Below are 23,066 nucleotides of genomic sequence, written 5' to 3'. Positions count from 1 at the left end.
GATATGATAATAATAATTTACTATGAAGCTTAGACAAATAATAGGTTACAACCTAGGCTTCAATTGGCAGATGTTTTATGCCTAGCCTACTAGACCCTAGCCTAGCTAGTCTGGCTAGGCCTAGTACTCTAGTAGTAGACCTCCTAACCTAGGCTAGGCCTACTACTGCAGCAGCGGCCGCCAACAAAACGTCTAGCCTCAGCTTTAAAAGACCAAGGCCTATCAAAATAAATATTTTACAAACAAATCTTTTATGTAAAATTGATTTTCTGTTATGGCCTTTTTCTGTCAAAGATTTGGCTTGCTACCAATGCAGTTTTTGAAATCTCTGGCCTAGCCCCTAGCTAAGCCTGCCTAGGCTATCTAGGCCAAGGCTAGTCTGGCAAAAAAAAAAAAAAAACTCCCCCCTGCCCCTGAATATTTCTGAGGGTGTGACAATAAACAAGTATATTTTTTTAAATTTTCAAAATAATATGATATAAAATTAATATAAAATAAATTTTATTTATAATTATATTATTTTGAAAAATTCCAATAAGCAGTACATATTTAATATGAAAACAAAATCACAGATACAAAATAAAAATTAAATGAATGATAAACTTAACTTATTTTTAAAAATAAATTAAGTATAATATTAAATTTTTATTTTGTATCATGATTTTTTTTTCTTCATATTAAACATTTTCTGACACTGAAGTGAATAAATGTACAAGGTATAGAAATCGATTTTTTATACTCACTTGGCTATTTCTTTGTGATATTTATTGTACTACACTCACCATAACAGAAAATATTATATTAAAACATTTAACACACAAATCTATAGAAGTACATCATTAGTTATTTTCATACAATTTATTTTACGAAAATAATATGTTGAGTTGGTATCAATATATTTTACTAGTTGAGAAGCTCATTTTGCTAGTTACATTTTTAACAACTAGCACATTTTATCAATAGTTTGCTAGTGGCTGAAAAAGTAAATTTCTAGCCCTGTGATTCTCTCAACTTATCTATTCAGTAATGTAGAAATCAATCATCTCCCACCATTTTGACTGTTGCAGTGTGGTATGGATTTATTGCAATCTATTCCATAAGTTGCTCAATTTTAAAATTTGAATTTGAATGAGTAGCTCAGTTGAATTCTACAAATACTAATTTTAGGGGTGAAATGCATGAAAAGGTTGACATTTAATTCAGTACAGTATGCAGTGTGGAGAAATAGTCATTTGGTTTGCCATTCCTACATATTATATGACATGCTGTCAGTTTGAACCACCATTTTTTGTGGGGGAGGGGAGGTGAGGGCGCTTGGAAAATGGATTCTCCTGTTATAAGACCATTTCCATAATTGGCCCAATGTCATCTTCAATAACAAGCTCATACTCAATGAACTACAGTATGAGTTTTAGATACTACCATATGCATATCAAATTTTTAAAAAAATCATATACTTTTTAAAATAACATACTAATAACTTGTGGTATGTGTACCAGAAAAATTGAGCTTACAATTCACGTCATTTGGAGTAGGTGACTTTGAATTCCATACCATTTTTGTCATTCAGGCTTATCAAAATGCCCAAAGGCAGATGATGTATATGATATGTAATTATTTGTGTTCATTTGCAATGAGCCGGAGATCGACGGCTGATGCGGAATCTAGGATTGCGGTTTAAAGAGTATTCAGTGACTGCTGTCATCTGTATTAACATGTTCAAGCCAAATCATGAGAGCTAACTATTATAGTAGTAGAATACACAATGACGACATAGAGTACACTTATATGTATTCTATTAAAATTTGTGAGTTGTTTATAAATGATATTGTAATACTTTTATTTCAGACATATCAGTCCATAGTACAGGACAAAAATAATAACAGTCATTAATATTAAAAAGTCTATATCATGGCTAGTACAATAGCTCATTCCATTTTCAGTTAGCTATCTGGCTCCAAAAACTGTGACTAATTCATAAAATGAAAGAAATCCTAAAGAAACGAACACAGTGCTTTGGTCGGTGTAACAACATCCTGAGTGAGTTGTTATAAAACACATGTAGTAAGTCATGAGTAGTTTTACATTTGTAATTGGACCATAAAGTAATGTAATAGAAATTAGTACAGAAAAGAACTAAAAATGTAACATTTTGCAAAAAGAGAACAATTAATAAATTGTTTCAAAATTAATAAATATTCAACCTAACACATAAGGACCTGCTCTGCTGCATGATATCATTATCATCTCGCATTGTCTCACTAATTAATCAGTTCTTTATTCTGTTTTTGTTCTGTAGTTTTCATGTTTTAATTTTAAACTATTTTAGCTAATTGTTACTGAATTGTTATTATAGTTACTTTTGAATTATTATATAGTAATTTAGAGCCTTGTTATTAACAAAATTAATATAACACATAACAAAATTAGTTTGATGTCATTACTTACAGCATTGTGTTGGTTTGTGTTATGTTTATGTAGGTGTGTGTGGTGAAGTTTGTGATTCAGTATTTATGTGGTCATTATATTGTAATGATTATGTGGGTGTGTGTTGTTATACTATACTGATTGAATGCGTGGAAATGGAATGTGTAGTAGAAAAAAATAGACTGTTGTCTTAAATCAATTTTCTTTTTTATTGACTGCCATAGTTTATTAGTAGTCTGTATTGTGATATTTTCTAGTATTTGGAAATGTTTGTGGGTGCGTGTTGTGATATTGGTGTGGGGGCTATTTTATGCTTGAGTGCATTAGTAAGCATTAATAAGGAACATAATTGGCTGCCTTTGAGCAAATCACTTTCTAACTATAGACAGTCACTCCATAGAGTACATACCTCCACCATGTGCCTGAATACAGTACTAATAATACATAGGATGCGTATAATTATTTGGTGAAACTGCAGCATACCCTCAATGAAATAATGGAATCACCCATTATATACAGGCACATTGTTTTCTTGAGTGCTGCAGAATACCCACAAGAAAATAATTGTATCGCCTGTTATATTCAGGCAAATTTTCAGACAGACAGACAGCAGTTAATACATAAACTCCTTGGCGGAGGTAATTACTGTAATATTTTGTAATTAGATGAAAAATAAAATCCCAGTATTCTCTGGCTAAACAAAAATAAAAAATTACATCACTTACATGTTTATGATTAGATTAAAACAACTGGTCTATTGTTTATTATTAAATTAATAGAATATTCATAGGATATGTCAATAATAAGTAATTAAAGTTTCATACTCTACTTCTTTTTTTCTTTTCAATTTTCTAGGTGGCGCCTACTACATGATATCTCGTAGTCTAGGACCGGAATTTGGTGGTTCGATTGGACTAATATTCTCCTTAGCCAATGCTGTGGCTGTTGCTATGTATGTTGTAGGATTCTCAGAAACAACAAGAGATTTACTACATGTAAGAGGCTTCATTTATTTTTATCAATATTAGGAATGATATAAAAATGAGTTATATTTATGCATTTCTGTAAATTATAAAGTCTGTAAATCGTTGATAACTTAATATAATATTATAATCATTTAAATGACCAATGGAACGCTCTCATTGAATTTTTACCATCATATAATTTTTAATAAGTGTGATACATTTAATATGGGATAATTGATAGTGGGTGTCAGATGATGGAAAGTGTTGAGTTATATCTGGTTGTCATGACCTCTAGAGATTGCGTCATTATTTTGAGTACTTAAAATACCAAAGTATTACCTTGCATTATTAAAACATAGAAACAGATAAATCATTTCACATGTCAGTATCTAATGTGTGAAGGTTACCTAGTTCTACATAATGATTTCATTAACTGAAATAGCTTACTGCCATGGTAACAGAAGTCGTTTTCTGCATATTCAATGTAGGGACTCTAAGAGATGTCAATTCATTTATTTAAATACCACATTTTTATATTTCCTTTACTGGTGTTTTACTTTATTTTACTTCCAATATATATGACACTATAAAGCAGCCTATAAGTTGTAGAAGGAGTAATTCCTCAGGACAACATTTTAGATTGACTTTCTACATAAATAGATAATTAATAATAATTAATAATAGACTTATATAGCACATATATTTAAGCCCTGTATCTATCTACTTCACATTGTCATTACATTGTTGAATTAAACACCTATAGAACAAAAATTCCCTGGGGTGTATTCGATAACATTGCAGCAGCTACATCAATGCATTTGGGCATTTAACCCTACCAGGTACCCACTTGTACTCTTTGGTGGAGGGAAGCAATGCAGGTAAAGTGCCTTACCTAAGTACACAAGTGAAATGCACAGTGGGGGATTAAAACCACAACCTCGATGTTGGAAAATCAAACTGTTCCTGCTGCCCCAAACTGCTACCAGATAAAATAAGATATTTATATTTTTTGTAGAAAATTTCAAATCTTTGACTCAAATGAAGTGATAAAAAGAAGCAGTAAAGTTAAATAATCTCATACCTTATGATTTTTCTAAATCTAATTTCCTGTTGTTGATTCAAAGAAGTCTTGTCCTAGGTCATTACTAAATGTTTGTTATCCATCGATATAATAAAGACAATCACAGTAAAATAAGAAGAAATTAAATTCTTGTGGAGTAAACAACTAGAATTAATATTCCTTGTATGTTGCCTTAATGCTAAATATAAACTTGTCTTGATTTTATTATTCTCAGGAAAGTAGAAGATGTGAAAGTGATAGAATACCGGTATTATAATTCTGTTTTTTGTATGTCATATGAAAACTATTTCTGTAGAGCTAATAAATGCAATTTCTTAGTTTGTTATATTAGCTGTGACTTTATAACTTTAAGTTGAAGACTAAATTGACTAGTAGGCAATTAAAATGAGGTTTGTAGTAAAAAAGGCTGTGAAACAGAGAAAACTTAAATTTTTGTGATGTGTTTAACACGCTGACTGCTAGACCTTTTTTAAAGTTCCTTCCCGCAAAACAAGTTTACATGTACAAACATACTTTTTTGAACTTTTTATCTAGTCATATATCATCAAAATGATGTGTTTAATAAATTGGTGGAAAATATTAGGAGGTGAGTAAACTCGTTGACGGCTCTGTGATAGCAGTTTTTATTGACTATGCCAAGTGCGAGTTATCTCATCCACTTTTTGCATGGGTTGCTATATGTTCAAAGGGCGCCCCCACTTGTACCATTTGAGTGTACTACGGGCAACATAACACAACAAACATACATACGTCATTTGTACATTATCGTCTAGGTGTATCTTCCCCGAATAAAGTTATAAATGCTAGTATGCTCTTCCCTCAGTAACACTCTGTGGGTGAGTATACTCCTCGCTGGTAGCCAACGTCTTAATCCTTTTAAATGAGTAATTAAATGCTTTAATTGTACGTGTGTATTCATATTTTGTCGCTAAATATCTATTCCTATAAATGAGCTAGCTATCTAGATTTGTTCACCAACAGTTACTCAACTACAGTGTAATAATGATATTGTAACTCAATCCCACCCGATTTGTATGTCAATAATCAATCAGCTGAATCGAGCCATATCACAAAACAATGGAAAACATGTAGCTTGAATGGAATCATTTACAATTCAAGAATTATTCCTAGCTTTAAAAAAAAATGTCAGTGGCGGATCCAAGAATTTGAAAGGGGCCCAGGGAGGGGCTTTCACAGATAGAGGGTCCACCCACTTCAGCGTCACCATGGTTGGGACTGAGGCAAGAAAATTTTTGATTATATAGCATCTCTAGTGGACCGGAAATGGCATTCTTAGACTTAAATTTGATTATAATTTTATTTTTTTTCTCCAATTTTATTTTTGAAAATTTAGAGCCCCCTCTTTTTTGCTCATGACGAAAACAACTCCACTTCCTATGTGTGTAGGTCTGAAAATAACATTTACTGTTTTTTAAATCATCACATAGATGGTTCCATGCTGTGGTTAATGAGTTACTACTGTTAAAGGATTATAAACTCATTGCAATATGGCAGACCATAGTGGTATAAAACTATACTTCCATGGCTAGACTAAAAAAAGCGTATTTGAATGGATGGAATGTTATGGGTATAAACAAGTATTGGCATTTTGCCTTATTGCCAACACCTTTGTAAGGTTTGGCATTTCTCATAGTAACACCAATCTGTTATACTCCTTTTATGAATTTATTGTACTATAACACAGAGGCCTAGAGAAAATGGTAGTCATGGGAATTTTGGAGATTAAACTATTTTCCTTGCTGGTCTCGTGACATTAGTCTTTGCGTAGTCATCACTCTGGGTAGTTGTTTTACAACGAAAAAAAGTCAGACAGAAAGTGTCCCTAGCAGACAGATTGTAGTTCTAAGATGAGTCACTTGACCTCTTCCCTAGTTTCAGTTACAGTTTCCCAATCTAAATCAGTTTGGAGAGCCTCTCCTATCTGTGGTTCTATATTGGTTATTGGTTATTGCTGCGAAGCAGCCAATTCATATTCTTGACAGCAATTTGACCTCTGAAAGGTCATTGCTTGTCAAAAAACAAGGGCTTAAGATGACTGAAAAGCGGAGTTTCCTTATTTTGTTCTGCCTGGTAAAATCAATTACTTTAGGCGACGTTTGTAGACTAACCAACACGTACCAACGTCCGCATGTCGCGCTAGCCTTATTCTACTCTAGACTAGCTAGACTAGACTAAAAAAATGTACACTTCCTAGACCATGCAGTCTTCAAAATAAAAATTGTAACCTTTGGTAATCAACTACATTTTCCACATACATAGAAATTTTTGAAACTTTATTAAAAAAAACCTAAACCATAATTCACCACTATAGACACTTTTTGACAAAAATGAAAAATTAGGACTTTGTTACCCAATGAGAAGTGTTCTAATATAGATAATGGGTCGTGTCTCATATTATTTGTTATATTTTTATTATTCATTATTTTCACTTGATCACATAAATAATTTTGTTCGAAGAACATTTATATGCAGTTGTACTTCACAGCACTTCACTTGCAATTTGCAATTTCTAGTTATTGATCAGGATCTTCCACTAGTCACTGTATACACCAAAGGTGTGGGAGTACTTAACATAAAACAGAAAATGGTCCTAAATAGATAATATTGCATTTTTAATGATAATATTGTTTGAGGATCATCTTTACCATACTCTATGGTGCCTTTTTTCTAAGACCTCCTCCCCTCTCCTTTCCCATTGGAAATTCCTGGATACCCGATGAGAAGTAGTGAATGTGCAATTCTCAAACTAATGTGTGGTCCTTGGGTGTACAAACAGTAGGATTTTCTATAAGAATATTTAGTGAATATATATCTACATGAATATCTCGTAAATCAACATGCAGTCCACAGTGTAATTAAATATTGATTAGATTGCAATGGTTTTTCATTTATTTAAGTAATAAATTCATCTCATCATCTTTATGCTTCATCGTTGTTTGACATAGTGCGTTTTACTATTTCATGCCATTTCTTTCTGTTTTGGGCCAGATGTGTCTCAAGTGAGCCTTTATGGTTTAAAACATTTTCCAAGTCAGTTTTTATCATTTTAGTAATAAATAGCTTGTATGAATTAATTTGTAATTTATAACAGATAACGTCAGTACCCTAATGGTAGTAAATATTTTTGTATGTGCGACCAACAGCATGTGACCCCTTTAGAAAGAAATGTGCTGTTATCACAAGGAGATAATGCATTTCAACAAGCAAGTATTTTAACTACCATTCTTCAAATATTGTATAACACTGATGAATTTAAAAATTAACCATTCCTTTTTGTCTTAAATAACATGTTTCTGTTTTTTTTTTCCTCTGTAGGATAATAATTTAATTTTGGTTGATGAGATCAATGATGTGCGTATAATTGGCGTGACTACGTTAGTTGTCTGTCTCGGTATAACAATGATAGGCATGGCATGGGAAGCACGGGTAAGAAGTCGCTCATTTTTCACTTTTTAACCTCAAAACTTTTGTAACAGTGTTTGCAAAATAATTCCATTCTGAATTCATGAGAAGAGGACACTTCAATGACCAAAACAATGTGGCTGCCTAATAGGAGTTTCCTCTGAATAAGGCTTCTGTATCTGTTTTGGATATTCCTGACCATACCATTTACATGGCTACCTAAAAATGTAAAAAAAAAATGCAAGGTAAAATATCAGAATTCCTTGATTTCTAAAAAAAAAAAAAAATACATAAGTAATCAAAGTAAAAGATACGTATGCATTTTGATATATCCTACATCTCTATATGTATCTACTGTATATAAAAACTTATGTCAATATATCAATGAAAATATTATTTTGTTTTCAAATGTTCTCTATAGGCCCAGTTGATTCTTCTTGTCATCCTAATTTGTTCCATCATCGTACTTCTAATTGGTTCAGCGATTCCACCAACTCACGATGAGATTGCCAAAGGCTTTGTAGGTTTTAATGGTAAGATTTATGTATTATATTACTTGAGTATTCAATACTTATTATTATTGTAAGGAATGTTCTTTACTGCGTAATATTTATTTTGGTCATTTATTTTATAGGTGTCGTAATAGGCTAGATTGCTGTATTGACATTTGACCTAGTCATGTGTATTTGAAAGTACAAGAAGATGCAAAAGGTTTTTTTAATGCTTGTTTTTCAGCTCATATTATCAATGGATCAAGTTATTTGATGTATAATATAATAGATTTGGAGCATGTATGGACAGTTTTTATAAAAGCCAGTGTATAGGTTGATAGAGGTTGATAGTATGTTCACACAACATTAATGCAGTGATGTTCGACACACTGGTGTGTTTGACACCCAAGTACACTCTTGACATCGTATCTCAGCTGTGACTGATTGCACAATGCACATGGTGCACTGTAGAATGAGAAATTTTGTATGCTTGGTCGTTGTTGGCATGTGTTTCAAGTTTCTTATGATTCGCGGATTCTCATTTATCACATTTTTGGTATCAACCGTGGTAATTATATTAGTTATTAGATTGCAGAAATGTGATGGAATTATTCTTTAATGTAGGATCTCGTAACAGATTCATTGTTATCATGTGGAAAATATTATACATTTAGGCATTAGACTCAATAAATGTAGGCTACAGTAAATGAAAATATATTTGCAATTTAACTCACATTAACATTCAGAATGGAAATTCTTACTTTCGTGCTTTCTAGTAAAGATGTGTAAACAAGAAGTTGTATAGTGCCAAATGTAGCGTAATCAATTGTATCTTATTAAACTGGCCTCGGACAGCTACTTGAGTCACATTCTTTAATACTTTTCAGCCAGAGATCTCACTTTACTTCTGTCTATGTGCTTATGTATGCTTTTTCAGGAATATGTGAAATTAAGAAATTTCAAATCAGATTCTGCTTTGTATGATTTCTTGAGTAATTGTTCCAGCTTTGTCAATTCTGACTTCCTAATATCACTGTTGCAGCTTAAATCATGAATAATAAAACCAAAAGATTGAAGCGAACTCAAGATGAACGCTCAAGAAATCATGCAAAACAGAAGCTAATTTGAATTTTCCGAACAATTGTGAACTTTTCAGTGTTTATTCCAAGTTTAATATGTGAAATGAAATGATTGAAATATACATATTCCATTTGCACTATCCTAGATTCATAATGCTCCATATTCTTATTTTTAATTAGCTGGGACGTTTAAAGAAAACTTTAAGCCTGCATACACAGTGGGAGAAAGTTTCTTCTCCATCTTTTCCATCTTCTTTCCGGCTGCTACTGGGATCTTGGCAGGTGCCAACATATCCGGTGATTTGCGTGTAAGTTATGAGTTTTTTCCTAGTCTGTGTAGTGATAATAATCAAAATAATTGTCAAGAGCTGGAGAATGTTTTTTATCAAGTTTTTAGTATGTAAAGTTTTGTTCTTAAAAATTGTGCTCAGAAGGTTTCTGTTTTGAATTCCATGGCAGACCATATTTGCCTTTACTGTATTCTAATTTCTTTCATAAAAATCTTTTTAACAACTTTTTTAATCATTTTTATTCTTATATTTATTTATTTTTTTCGATTCAAGGCTACATGATAGGTAGTATCCTTTATTATGAACAGACAACAGTCATTTCCACTTTCCACTTTTTTTTATTGCCATTTTCTGTACTTTATATACTTGTACTTGCATTCATATACTTGTACTTGCATTTATTTTTGTATTGTATATGGACATTATCTGAAATAAAAGTGAACGAATGAATTAATTGTCCTAGCTGATAGCAAATACAAAATTCGCCACTTATAGGAACATAATTATCATCATCATCATTATGTTAATCATAAATAATTATAACCTAAGTCATAAATATTTCCATAATTTAATTCATAATCTTTATCATTATCTAAATCATAATCAGCAACTTTAAATTAAATGTAAGGCAGCAGCAACATCAAACCATGAAAGTCTAATTATTCATGACCACACACTTTTCTAAGTAAATGCTTTGACTGTACTGTATGCTGCTGATTGGCAATATACATCAAGAATGAATCGTCGTAATTAGGTAGGAATTTACCTGTCTCAGCTGCCATTTGACGGCTTGCTCTTTAATGTGATGACATCGAGACATAATTTACAAGAAAAATCTCTTTTAATCAACTGTATGTCATGTCATGACAAAGCAGCGAATGTCAAAAAATTTCTAGAAAAATCCTTAGAAACTTAATGATTTTTGTTAATCACAATCTATATATAATCAATAGTCAATTAAAGTTTTCCACAATTTAGAATTAATTATTGAATAATTAGCAGTGGTTTAATTTTTCAAAACATGTTGGTAATTTGAATTTTTTTGGAACTACTGTAAGCCATAAAGTGGATAATCAAGCATGAATAAGATAGACCTAGATATGTGGCAGTGTGTACCCGATGGTCGTTGGCTGATGATGCAATCCTGTGGATCGTTTTTAATGACGATCCAACAGTCAAAGACGGCGTTGCGTTATCTAGCACTCACATAGAGTGGAGTTGGATTTGTTGTACGACCAATTTACGATGCAGTAAGTGTCCAGTTTAATTCTGTAATTTCGAGTTGGATTCTTTAAAAATCGATACTCGCTATCGCTGGCACTTTGTCAATGCTGATTGGCCAGTGGAATCGGGAGCGTTCCAATTGCATCGGGTACAGCTATGCAGTGCAAGGATTGCGGTGAAAATGCTCTTGCTACTATGTAGCAACTTTATGGAGGACATGTAGTATCTTTGAAGACTAATTCTTAGTGTTTATTATGATTATGTGGAAGTTTTAAGAACAACCTATTCACAAACCAATCATGAATGAAGAACTGCAAGTCACTTCTTGTGGTTTGCTAAGAAAACAAACCTTTGAATGTAGAAAAAAAAAAGGGAGATGACTGGATCTATCGTTTTTTTAGGTGAATGAACAATTGCATAGAAATGTATTTGTTAACAGGTTGACCCTTCAGCCTGAGAAAATTCAATATGAGAAATACTGTTATTTTGTTTGTTTTCCCTTTTGTTTGCATCTTCATTGATTTCTTGCTTTTTTGTTAGGAAAGTTTCCTTGAGCAGCTCTTTAATATTTGTTATAAAGCTTAATATATTTTTAGATAAGAGATGCACTATTCAAGATGCCTTAAATATTATTGTAATTACATTACTCTTATTTTTTGTTTTTTTTCTATTATTATTGCCATGCAGATGTCCTCAAGTTATATAACCATGATGATTAGATAAATAATAGATTATAACCTTCTCAAACTATATCTTCTTTGAGTAGCAGAAACTAAACAATACTTTTGTGCAAAAGTCTTAGAAATAAACGATTTTTATTGACTGTAAGCATTGAAGACATTACAAGAGGGATACAGTATTATTTGCCAGCTGTCTTCATTAGGGAATACTGTGCATGTATTGCGTATCTGCGAGTTTGATAGGAAACTAGCAACTGTCGCAAACTCGCAGACGTACAGATAAACAGCATGACACTTACAAATAGGTGAAGAAACAGGCAGACGGACAGAGCCTTTGGGTCTTCTGTTCAATTCCTTTCATCTACATTCCTTCTGTTGTTGCTGGAGGGTTGAAATAGTTATACAGTCTTTTGCAAGAAATACCTTTGACCCTATGTTGTACAAAGTCTCTACATGTAAAGATACCTGTACAAATGGAGATTAACTCACAGTCTGCAGTGGCAGTGCTAGTGGGGATATGATTGGAGGGGAGAGGGGAAGGGGATCAGCTAATAAGTAGTTTGTAAGTAAAATGTCTATAAAGTGTTTATCTGTCCCTTTGGACAGATAAACACTTTAGACAGATTTTATGTGGTTTTCAGATTTTACAATCCACGATCTTAATGAATTATAAATGTATAGCTCATATTTTATTCATATTTGATAGTAAACAAATCCTATCCGTGGCATTTGTTTTAATGATATAGGCATGATAGTTCATTACAATAATATTATAGTAATGGTCAATATAGTGCGCATTATAGAGAATTTTTTAAGGTTTACTGGTCTATGACTAATCATGGTGCTCAAGATGAACTATATAAGGGAAATTCAGATTAATAACACATGATCATATTTTGTGGCAATTGACTCATATTCTGCAGGAAATCCAGGATGATGTGCTAGGACACGTGGACTGCCGCATGAAATATGTCCCTGGCAAAGTTGCGTTTAAAACAATTAAATGCAAATATAAAATGCTATTTAGAAAATATTGTCATATATACTTAAATTAAAAAATATTTTAACCTAGCTACGGTAATTACTAAATTCAGTGCTTTCTAAAATTGCAGTTTGATATACGTAACCAAATTTATTCCATTTAGATGCCCGATCATAGCTAATGCTGAAACATAATTCATCATTACCATGCTAAGAATTAACAAAAAGATAAATCAGATCTTGTTGTTATGGGTGTCCTCTGTCCCTATGATGATGATGGTTGTCCACATTGTTTATAATTGAAATTTCTATTCCGTCACTATTGATAAACGTGTTGATACTAGAAGCTATTCTAAAGAGTGATTAATTTTACCTTATGTATTAAGGATAATGCTTCTGTGTATTGGATTCACTAACAATCATTGTTGTAAGTACCATAGAGAATGACGCCTTAACCAGAATACGTTCAGATTAATCCTTTCATTACAATTGTGATATGGTTTCCAATTTGTGTGAGGTTATTGAGAGCTATGGACTTTTTTTCCGTTCCAATGTCAAATACAGTATAAGGCCAGATGTATAAAAATCCTTTCTCATCAAAAATCTATATTTGTTTTTGAAAAAGTGAACATATTGTGTACACACTATCAGTTTTTATGATCAATTTGTGTGATTTGCACAATTGTAGTTGGACATGATGATGTCATATCATACCCATATATATGGACAGATTATGAGTAGAGTTTTTTTCGCATAAAATAGTAAGTTAGAGGGGGTAATGTTATTGTTAAAATCATTCTTTTTTTTTAATTATGTGGAAGAGTTGGGTGGGGGGATAGAAGTTAGACTTTAAATGTAGGAGGAATTAAATCCTATTGGAACAAAATTTTATATACTTTATTTTAAACATACTTCACATCCAATGAACCTATTTATTAGGGTAATATATTAAGCTTGCAGCCCAGGGGTTGTGACATTTCCAGATCAATGTTGGTCACTTTGCTTGTGTCCTTGGACAAGACAGTTATTTAAATTAAGCATTGCTAAATTAACTGCATCACTAGGAATTATCCCCAGGGAGTGAGGTGGTTGCACACTCTATATAATTGATCCAATATCTTATCTCTAGAGAACCCTAAAATAATATTTTCTGAAATGGATGCGTGAGCAATATTATGAATAGTTTTATACATAGATATTAAAATTATATAGTGTGTACATTACCATCGAGCACTCTGCTGATAATATTTGATACATATATATACATATATATATATAGTGGAAGTGGTTGGCGCATCGGTTGTGGCTTGGACTCCCAACCTCGAGGCCGGAGGTTCGGAACTCTTGTGCAAATTGCTTGTGTCCTTGGGCAAGGCACTTTATCTACAACGGTTGCTTCTCTCCACCAGGAGTACAATTGGGTACCTGGTAGGTTCGAACACAACTGCACTGATTACTAGCTGCAATATTATGGAATTCTCCCCAGGGAGCTAAGTATGTGTTCCATATGTGTTTGATCCAATGACCGGGGTAGTAATGTGAAGTGCATTGAGGCATTGTCTAAATTAGACTATTTTATCTGAAGAGTGCTGCACCATGTATGTGTAGCACGAAACTAACTAGTAATAAATATGTCTTACTTGAGTAGATAAAACAAGGATATATTTGCATTCTCCTAATCACCTGTCTCTTATACACATCTTATATATATATATATATAGAGGTGTTGGCAAACAGCCATATCAGTGGTCTGTGATGTGTAATTTAAAGAATAGCTTCAGTAATTTGTTAATCTACTACACTTTTGCAATGGTTAAATTTTCATGTATGAATCTCCACTTAACAGGATGCTCAGAAGGCTATACCCAAGGGGACGCTTCTAGCCATCGGCATCACGTCGGTCGTATATATCGGCCTGGTCTGGTTGCTCGGTGCCGTTATGGTCAGGGAAGCATCCGGAAACATAGCGGATTACTTTCCAGTGGCTGATGCAGTAACTTCTGGTATTGTACTTGCCACCAGTATGCCTATCCCCACCAGCGGGCCTATCGCCACCACCAGTTCCACCGCTGTGATCTGTGGCGCCGGAAAAGCGTGCGAGTATGGCTTGTTGAATGATCTGCAGGTGAGAATTCATGGTTAATTCATACTTTCTTAAACACGATCTATTATAAAAATGTGTGTTATTTAAAATGATATACTTTATTTCGATTCAATATAGCTTCTCTTTAAATATGTTTAAAAAGATGATTTGATTTTATCTTTCTGGTTTATATTTAAATTTTAACCTTTCACTCATAAATTTATAATAAGCTAAATATTGATTATTATAAATGGTGTGTCCCATTAGATATAATTGCGTAAGATGTTCCTCACATTATTGCAAAGTGTTGTCTATTGCTATGAATTTATTTATCTGTTAAGTTATCTGTTTAGTACTGTGATATTGTTTTTTTAACTGTACATCTAGACTATGTACATGAACATTATGTACAGTTACATTTGGATTATGTTCTACACTTTACCACTGTATTATCAATACATATAAAAAGAACATTTAAAAAGAATGACCACAGCATATGTGTCACGGATACACCACCATATAGAGCATAATCTAATAAAAACAGTACACATACATTAATTACAATTATATTGCATTTGTTACAGTATGTCTCAATAAGCATCGGTGATCAGGTTGTTGAAGCCTAAAGAGGCCTTTGGCGTAATTTGCTTCTATAATAGTACTGACATATTATTAATTTCAAGACCGTGATTCATGTTGTGTTTATGTGTTACTGAAGTCTTTCATTACAATATGTTATAATTTTTGTACTGATGTAAGTCTTATCTTTGAATTTAGGCTGCGTACATTATCTCGGCATTTGCACCATTTATCATCGCCGGTATCTTCGCTGCCACACTGTCCTCCGCTCTCGCAAGTTTAGTCAGTGCACCAAAAGTGTTTCAGGTGAAGGGTTGCATTAAAATATTAATGTGTGATAAAGGAAATATGCCTCATTAATATTTCCTTTTATAAAGCCAAGTTTAGACTATCAAATTTGACTTTGACTTGACAAAGACGTGAAATTCCTAAATATGGTCATGATGACGTCACATCATGACCATATATGACTATATATGGGCATACAGACAAAAGTGAAATTAAATACGGCTTTGGTGAATTAATTGATAACATGCGTGGATGCATGATGCATGGTTGGATTGTCAAAGTTGAAACATTGTTAACTAATTTATTTGTTCTTTCTTCACAGGCTGTCTGTAAGGATAATGTCTTTCCAAAAACCAAGTTCTTTGCTAAAGGTGTAGGCCCAACAGATGAGCCTAAGAGGGCATATGTCTTAACATTTTTCATTGCTCTTGCCTTCATTGCTCTTGGTAAGTCCTTTAGGCATACATGGTTAATGCATTATTTTATTTTTATGAATGATATTATCTTGCGTGATTATTATTATAATCCATTCTTATCTGAAGGTATCAAGTGTCATATCTAAATTTTGTGTGATGCTATGTGAGAAGATTGATTTAAGTTGTGAGATGATCAGTCTAGTTTTTCATTCAAATTATTTTTGAGATGGTCATTGTGGTTTATTTGTGAGATGCTCATCTTAACTCAAAGTATTTGTGAGATTATTTTTTTGATTGAAATTTACGGCAAGATGGTAATCCTTTTTTATTTGAGATTCTTATTTCAATGTGAGATGGTCATTTTATTTTTAAATCTGAGATGATGATTCTAATTCAAATAATTTGAGAGATGATAATTTCTATTTTAAACAAGGATAATTCTGCTTTTAATATAGTAGTTTGAAGAATATTTCAGTTTGAATTACTTGTTTCATTATTTTAGATATTGGTTGTATTTCCTTCCAGGTGAACTGAATGCTATTGCTCCAATCATATCCAATTTCTTCTTGGCTTCCTACGCCCTCATCAACTTCTCGTGTTTCTCGGCATCATTGTCAAAAACACCAGGTAAGTGTTGATGGATACTTGAGTAGATAAAACAAGGATATATTTGCATTCTCCTAATCACTCTAAAGCCATCAGCATCCAGATATATGTGTCAAAATATGTGCCATTTTGTTCATATATAGATGTGATATGGCGCATGCCTTGCCAAAACCAGCACTAGTGACCAACCAATTAAAATTAACTTTTTATTATAATCATATTCTCCACAATATAAGCTTTAAAATGATATGCTATTTACTGGAATTTACTTACTATTGCCACAATGTATGCGTAGATGTATACAATACTGCCACATTCCTATGCTAATTACTCAGTTTAATAATTAGAAACCATACTCTGGTTTTTGGAATGGCAAGCCCCCATATTTGCATTCTCCCAATCACACTAAAGCCTCCACTTTCAAGACAAACACCTGTAAGTTTGCCCATGTGAACATGATCATGTCTATATATGACCATGTCACATAATATATTTGTCTCATGAAACTCAGTATTGCAGACAAAGCTTGTGGTTTATAATCATTTCCAGTTTTATAATATTACTAATAAAATTGTTATCACTTTTCTATGATATTAATAAAATGTATAATGCACAGTTAATTTCAATTTGTATTAAAGTGCAACTTGCAACAGCATGTTCTAGCCTTTTCTATGTGCATTAAACTTGACAGAAAAAACACTGACAATGAGAAAAACATGGTAAATTATTATATAATGTAAAGAAATAAATCTGTTCTACTGGAAATATTTCATGACAATATTTCGCTTCCAATCCAGGATCCATCAAAGGATTTACTAGTAACTTTTGCATTATATATTATACTTACCTGGATGAATAATAATATTCACAAATGTACGGTACATTATTGTAACTAAATGGTCATGAGGGTATGCCTATACGTAATACAAATTACATCATGTAGTATAAATGGGTTTTACGATGCATTTATTTCATATCGCTATTCAAATATGATCATAGCATCCAGACATCAGGCATTATAATGATACCTAATTTTGAAATGGCAATTTTCACAATCAGTCTTCAACTGCTTCTGATTCTCATTATCCCTGGTGGATGAAAGCAGCTGAGTGCAATCTGCAAACATCTCAATCCAAAGGGGATAATTCAAGTTAGATAATAATCATCAGTCTATATAATTAACATGGTGCAACTACTTCTGAATTCTAATGGGATTTACTCATTCATCAGAGTGTAGTGTGGTGATTAAGGATCTCACTTTCCAATACCAGAATCTTGGCTTCAAATCTACCAGGATTTCTTCTCACTACTAATATCAGCTCTACTCCATAAACCTCAGTGTTGATATAGATAATAAGAGATTTGTGTGCTATATAAATGCTATGTATAAATATTATATATATGTATAAATATTATATAATTGTATTACTATGTATAAATATTAAAATGTTTTTTTCTTTTTATATGCTATATAAATGCTATGTATAAATATTATATATATGTATAAATATTATATATATGTATTATGTATAAATATTATATAAATGTATTACTATGTATAAATATTAAAATGTTTTTTCTTTTTATATGCTATATAAATGCTATGTATAAATATTATATATATGTATAAATATTATATATATGTATAAATATTATATATATCTATAAGTATTATATATATGTATTATGTATAAATATTAAAATGTTTTTTCTTTTTATATGCTATATAAATGCTATGTATAAATATTATATATATGCATAAATATTATATAATTGTATTGCTATGTATAAATATTAAAATATTTTTTCTTTTTATATGCTATATAAATGCTATGTATAAATATTATATATATGCATAAATTATTTTATAATTTTATTGCTATGTTTAACTATTAAAATGTTCTTTTCTTTTTATAGGTTGGCGTCCTGCTTTTAAATATTATAATAAATGGGTAGCACTGTTAGCGTCCGTGATCTGTATTGCTGTTATGTTTCTTATTAATTGGTATGCGGCGTGTTTTACCGTAGCGGTAGTAGGAGCACTATATCTATACGTCAATCATAAAAAACCAGGTAAAGGTTTTCATATTTTCACAGATATACCAATTTTTTTTTTAGAACTTATTGTCTATTTTCAATTATAGAAAATGAATATATACAATATAGAAATAATGCTCATCACCATCGTCATAGTAATATCATCCTTCTGTTGATAATGATGATGACATCATCATCATCATCATCATAATCACCACCGCCCAACTACATCCCTGATCATGGATATTATTTCTACTGTAATCTTTCCTGGGCTGGATCACTTTATAGCCTTTTGCTTTAAGATTGGCTTGCACCACCTCATTCCAAGTCTTATGCTTTGTCCTCCCTATCAAATTTTATGTCAAAAATTTGTGGGATATGCCCAAATATGGGCATAATGGATGCCATACCCAAATATGGGCATATCACAGGAAATTTGATTGCGTGGAAATTGGAGATTTACATGTCACTCATTGTATAGATGTGGTTTTATTATTATTTTTATTAAACCCCTTTTTTTTTTGGCTTTTCAGAAATTAACTGGGGCTCTTCAACACAAGCACTAACATATAAACAAGCATTACAGTGCACTGTGAAATTGCTAACTATACCAGAACACACTAAAACATTCAGGTAATATCCGACTATTGATTATTATATTCATAAAATCAGTGTTATTGTTTTCTGTTGTTAAGTTTCATAATGAGACTTAGATGTTCTAAAATTTAAAAAGATATCTTAATTGAGCACACAGTTTGGCAAAGTGTGGCCTGACAGTAATTTATTTTTTGTGGTCTGCGAAAATGAATTAAAATCCTTATGTTTGCGGCCCACCACACATCTTTGGCTAGAAAACACCTTTATGGCCCAAAACCAATAAAAGTGAAAACCGAGAATAAAGTGGTATAACAGCATGCATGGTTTTTGGAAGCACACTAGAAGCATCAATATTTAGGTGTGCAGCCCTCGGTGTTAAATCAAAAATTCATTTTGGCCCTCTGAACAATTTTTATGCCCACCTTTGATTTAGCAGGATTTCCATAACTCTTGCATGTGAAGTCAAGCATCTTTACTCCCAATCCTACTCTCTACTTTAGTCTTTTATTTGTTATAAATGATTAGGTGCATTGATAATTCATACATGTATGAATTGGATCATATGATAATGTATATTAAAGATATACCATCTGTGATGGTTTAAATCATAAGTTTTTACTAGATTTCTATTTGCTATCTTAGTTAATACCACAGAGATAAAAGAGAAACAGTTGATTTTCTTACATGTACTTTGGTTGCTTCCTTGTATTTTCCTTATTTTCTCTAATTATGTTATAAAGTAGTTTAGGTTGTTGCTGTTTTAGCCCAACTACAAACTGTGAATATGTAGATTTTTATTTGCTATCTTAGTTAATACTTCAGAGATGAAAGAGAAACAGTTGATTTTATTACATGTACTTTGGCTGAATCCTTTTATTTTCTCTAATTGTAGTTTGGGTTGCTGTTTTAGCCTAACTATATATCAATAATCGATTAAAAAACCATGGCCTTTTGCTTATGTTGTGAACTTAATGTTACTGATTTCTTCACATGAATTAGTTTACAACATTAATGAAAGCTCATTATTTTTACATTAAAGTGTGTTAATCTTTAAAGTGCTATCTACCTCACCTTTATTGCTATAATTTTATGTGGAGGCAAACTAATGTGATATTTAACACTGGCATACTTTTCTTCTTCAGACCTCAGTGCCTCATTTTAAGTGGGGCACCAGAATGCCGTCCAGCTTTAGTGCATTTTGTATCACATATCACTAAAAACAACAGTCTTCTTATATGTGGAAATGTTGTTATAGTAAGTAAATTATTTATTTATTATTATGTAAGAAAGGTAGGCAAACATCATTTCGTGTTATTTCTCCTGACGCACAAAACGCCATCGGAATAACATTGCAGTACATGCTGCTACTTGGGGATCAGCTTCTTCAAGCTCTGTAGTTTAGTGGTTAAGACATCAGGCTAGTTACCTGGAGGTCGTGGATTTGATTCCCACCCGAATCACTTCAAGATTTTTTTGCAAGTATTTGGGAATGTATACTAAGCATTCAGTACTTATAAAACGTCAGGTAGGGCAAACATCATTTCATATTATTTCTCCTGACGCAAAAAAATTTAAAATACCATCTGAATGTAAGAAATTACAATCCAGTTCAGCTTTGATGAAATATACTTCCTGAGTAAACAAATAGGCAGATCTTTGGAATTAAAGTCCTTGATTTTGGACCCCAACGGCCATAAATTGATGAAAAGCAACACATTTTAAGAAGAACTAAGGATTTAATGGACCCATCATCAGTACAAACAGAAAACAAACCAAAAAAACTCTCCATTCGTAAATACGTGTATATATACACGTAAATACGTGTATATATACAGAACTCAAATGAGGTACAACCTCAATTCTGGATATGATACAGCAAAGGCATTTACGTTGGTTTGGACATCCCCAAAGGAGAGATGAAGACAACTGGCTGAGGAGGCTCCAACATCTTGTGGTTAATGGTAACAGTGGACGTGGTAGACCCTGCAAAACCTGGGCTTACACGATTAGAGATGACCTTCGTGCAAAGGGATTGAAAAAAGAGCTTGCACAGAATCGTGCAGAATGGAAAGCTGCCATTACAAGTACAGTTTAACCCATGCTTGCATGGAATAATAATAGACCATAATTTGACGATGATGATTGATGATGAAATGAATATGAATAAGTTAAGCCAATGTATTACCATTTAAGGTAATGAAACGATTTATTTATGTATTTTAACCATAATTCAACATTCGCATTGGAAATTTAAAGTACTACACTGTAATTTGTTTTTTGTCCATTACCCTGCCAAATAGAAATTTACCATTAAACTTTTTTCTATTTTTGTTTCCAGGGTAACCAAGAGGAAAATCGTGACCAAATGACCTCAATAATGAATGACCATACTAATTGGCTACTCAGACAAAAAATTAAGGGCTTCTATTCACCTATTATATCCAAATCGCTAAGGTCTGGAGCACAGAGTCTACTACAGGTGAGTCGTTTACCCTCTCTCAACTACTGCTACTAATAAATTAACTTCTATTTATCAAACCAAATGAAGTAATAGGTGAAGAAAATATTTTATCCTAAGAAATTTAGGCTATGTTCTCACACGGCAGCTAACGGTTAGCAGGATCCGGATCCTGCTAACCGTTAGTTGCCGTGCGTCCTTGCGAGAAAATCCCGATCTGGATACCAACAATATGATGATCGAATCACTGGCCAATAAGAAACTGGAAATTGTAAACGCTTACCTGTGATTGGTTGATGATAGAAATGCCCCTCAACTTGCTAACCGATAGCGCTTGCTAAACGTTAGCGCTAACCGATCGGGCGTTATCACGCAGGTGCTAACGGTTAGCGCTAACGATTAGCTTCCGATCTGGATACTAGGGCTCTCGTGAGAACCAGGCTTATGTATACTTAAATTAAACAATTAAAATATGTATTTTTTTTTTATAGTTCTGTAGGTGAAACTTTTTTTTATACCTTGTTTAGCGAAACTGCCGACTGTCAATAATGGTGATTTTGAATAAAAATTAAATTTTATTTTTGGCCAGTTAGTGGACTCTCCACTACAAAAAGATTTTCATTAAAACAAAATATATTATAATTATTTTTCTTATGCCCTCCACTCCCCTGAAATCTCCAAAAATAAGATATGTATATTTCGTCCTTAATTATATAAATTTAAAGGATTTTAATCTCATTACTATACTGTTTATTGATGAAATTTTATTTTCTCCTCCACATACAGGGTTTGGGCAAAATCATTTTGCTAAATGAGAAAACAATTTTTTTTTTCTGCCTTCCTGTGACAATCTTAAATAAAATAAGATTGCGAACCAAGGTATAAACAAGTCTCGCCTTAGTATCGCAGACTCTTTAATGACTCACCTAATGAAGCTGGCATCATTGCTAGTGAGTGCTCATGAATAAATTTAACAGGGTGCTGTTATATCTATCTATACGTCTTTTGATAAAAAACGATGTGTGATAATAGAAGCATCAACAGAATGTAAAAGTGAAATAAATCAAATTACGTTGTAATACATTGTATTTTATCTTGTAATGGATTTCACGTTTTTTCATTTTAATAATTAAACTTTTTTTTAATGGATTTTCTCCCTTTCAGATTAGTGGTCTTGGTAAACTGAGGCCCAATACCATGTTTCTAGGTTTCAAATCTAATTGGCGGAAAGATATTTCAAGCAATGTAGTTGACTATGTTGGCATTATCCAGTAAGTATTATCAAAGGGCCTAAACTATCTCGTACCCTTAATTGCAATTCATATAGATCAAGAAACTCTTTCATTAACAAATTTATCCCA

At 32.4% G+C, this 23,066-nt stretch overlaps 1 protein-coding gene across 1 annotated transcript in view; it reads left to right on the top strand.

Annotated features, from left to right (window-relative positions):
- Positions 1-23,066, top strand: part of LOC117110245 (solute carrier family 12 member 2-like) — a 47,992-nt gene that overhangs the window by 15,230 nt on the left and 9,696 nt on the right. The window contains exons 6-18 of the mRNA XM_033252874.1: positions 3,283-3,422; positions 7,810-7,920; positions 8,318-8,429; positions 9,647-9,774; positions 14,488-14,766; positions 15,502-15,609; positions 15,914-16,037; positions 16,533-16,634; positions 18,531-18,686; positions 19,184-19,283; positions 20,390-20,501; positions 21,586-21,726; positions 22,870-22,976. Coding sequence (XP_033108765.1) covers positions 3,283-3,422; positions 7,810-7,920; positions 8,318-8,429; positions 9,647-9,774; positions 14,488-14,766; positions 15,502-15,609; positions 15,914-16,037; positions 16,533-16,634; positions 18,531-18,686; positions 19,184-19,283; positions 20,390-20,501; positions 21,586-21,726; positions 22,870-22,976 — 1,720 coding nt within the window. The remainder of the gene's footprint in view (positions 1-3,282; positions 3,423-7,809; positions 7,921-8,317; positions 8,430-9,646; positions 9,775-14,487; positions 14,767-15,501; positions 15,610-15,913; positions 16,038-16,532; positions 16,635-18,530; positions 18,687-19,183; positions 19,284-20,389; positions 20,502-21,585; positions 21,727-22,869; positions 22,977-23,066) is intronic.

Source organism: Anneissia japonica, unplaced genomic scaffold (genome assembly GCF_011630105.1).
Source record: "Anneissia japonica isolate Jap-2015-1 unplaced genomic scaffold, ASM1163010v1 scaffold673_len1821605_cov196, whole genome shotgun sequence".
Taxonomy (NCBI): Eukaryota; Metazoa; Echinodermata; class Crinoidea; order Comatulida; family Comatulidae; genus Anneissia; species Anneissia japonica.
Note: the sequence above shows the minus strand (reverse complement) of the source record. Positions and strands in the feature narration are given on the sequence as shown.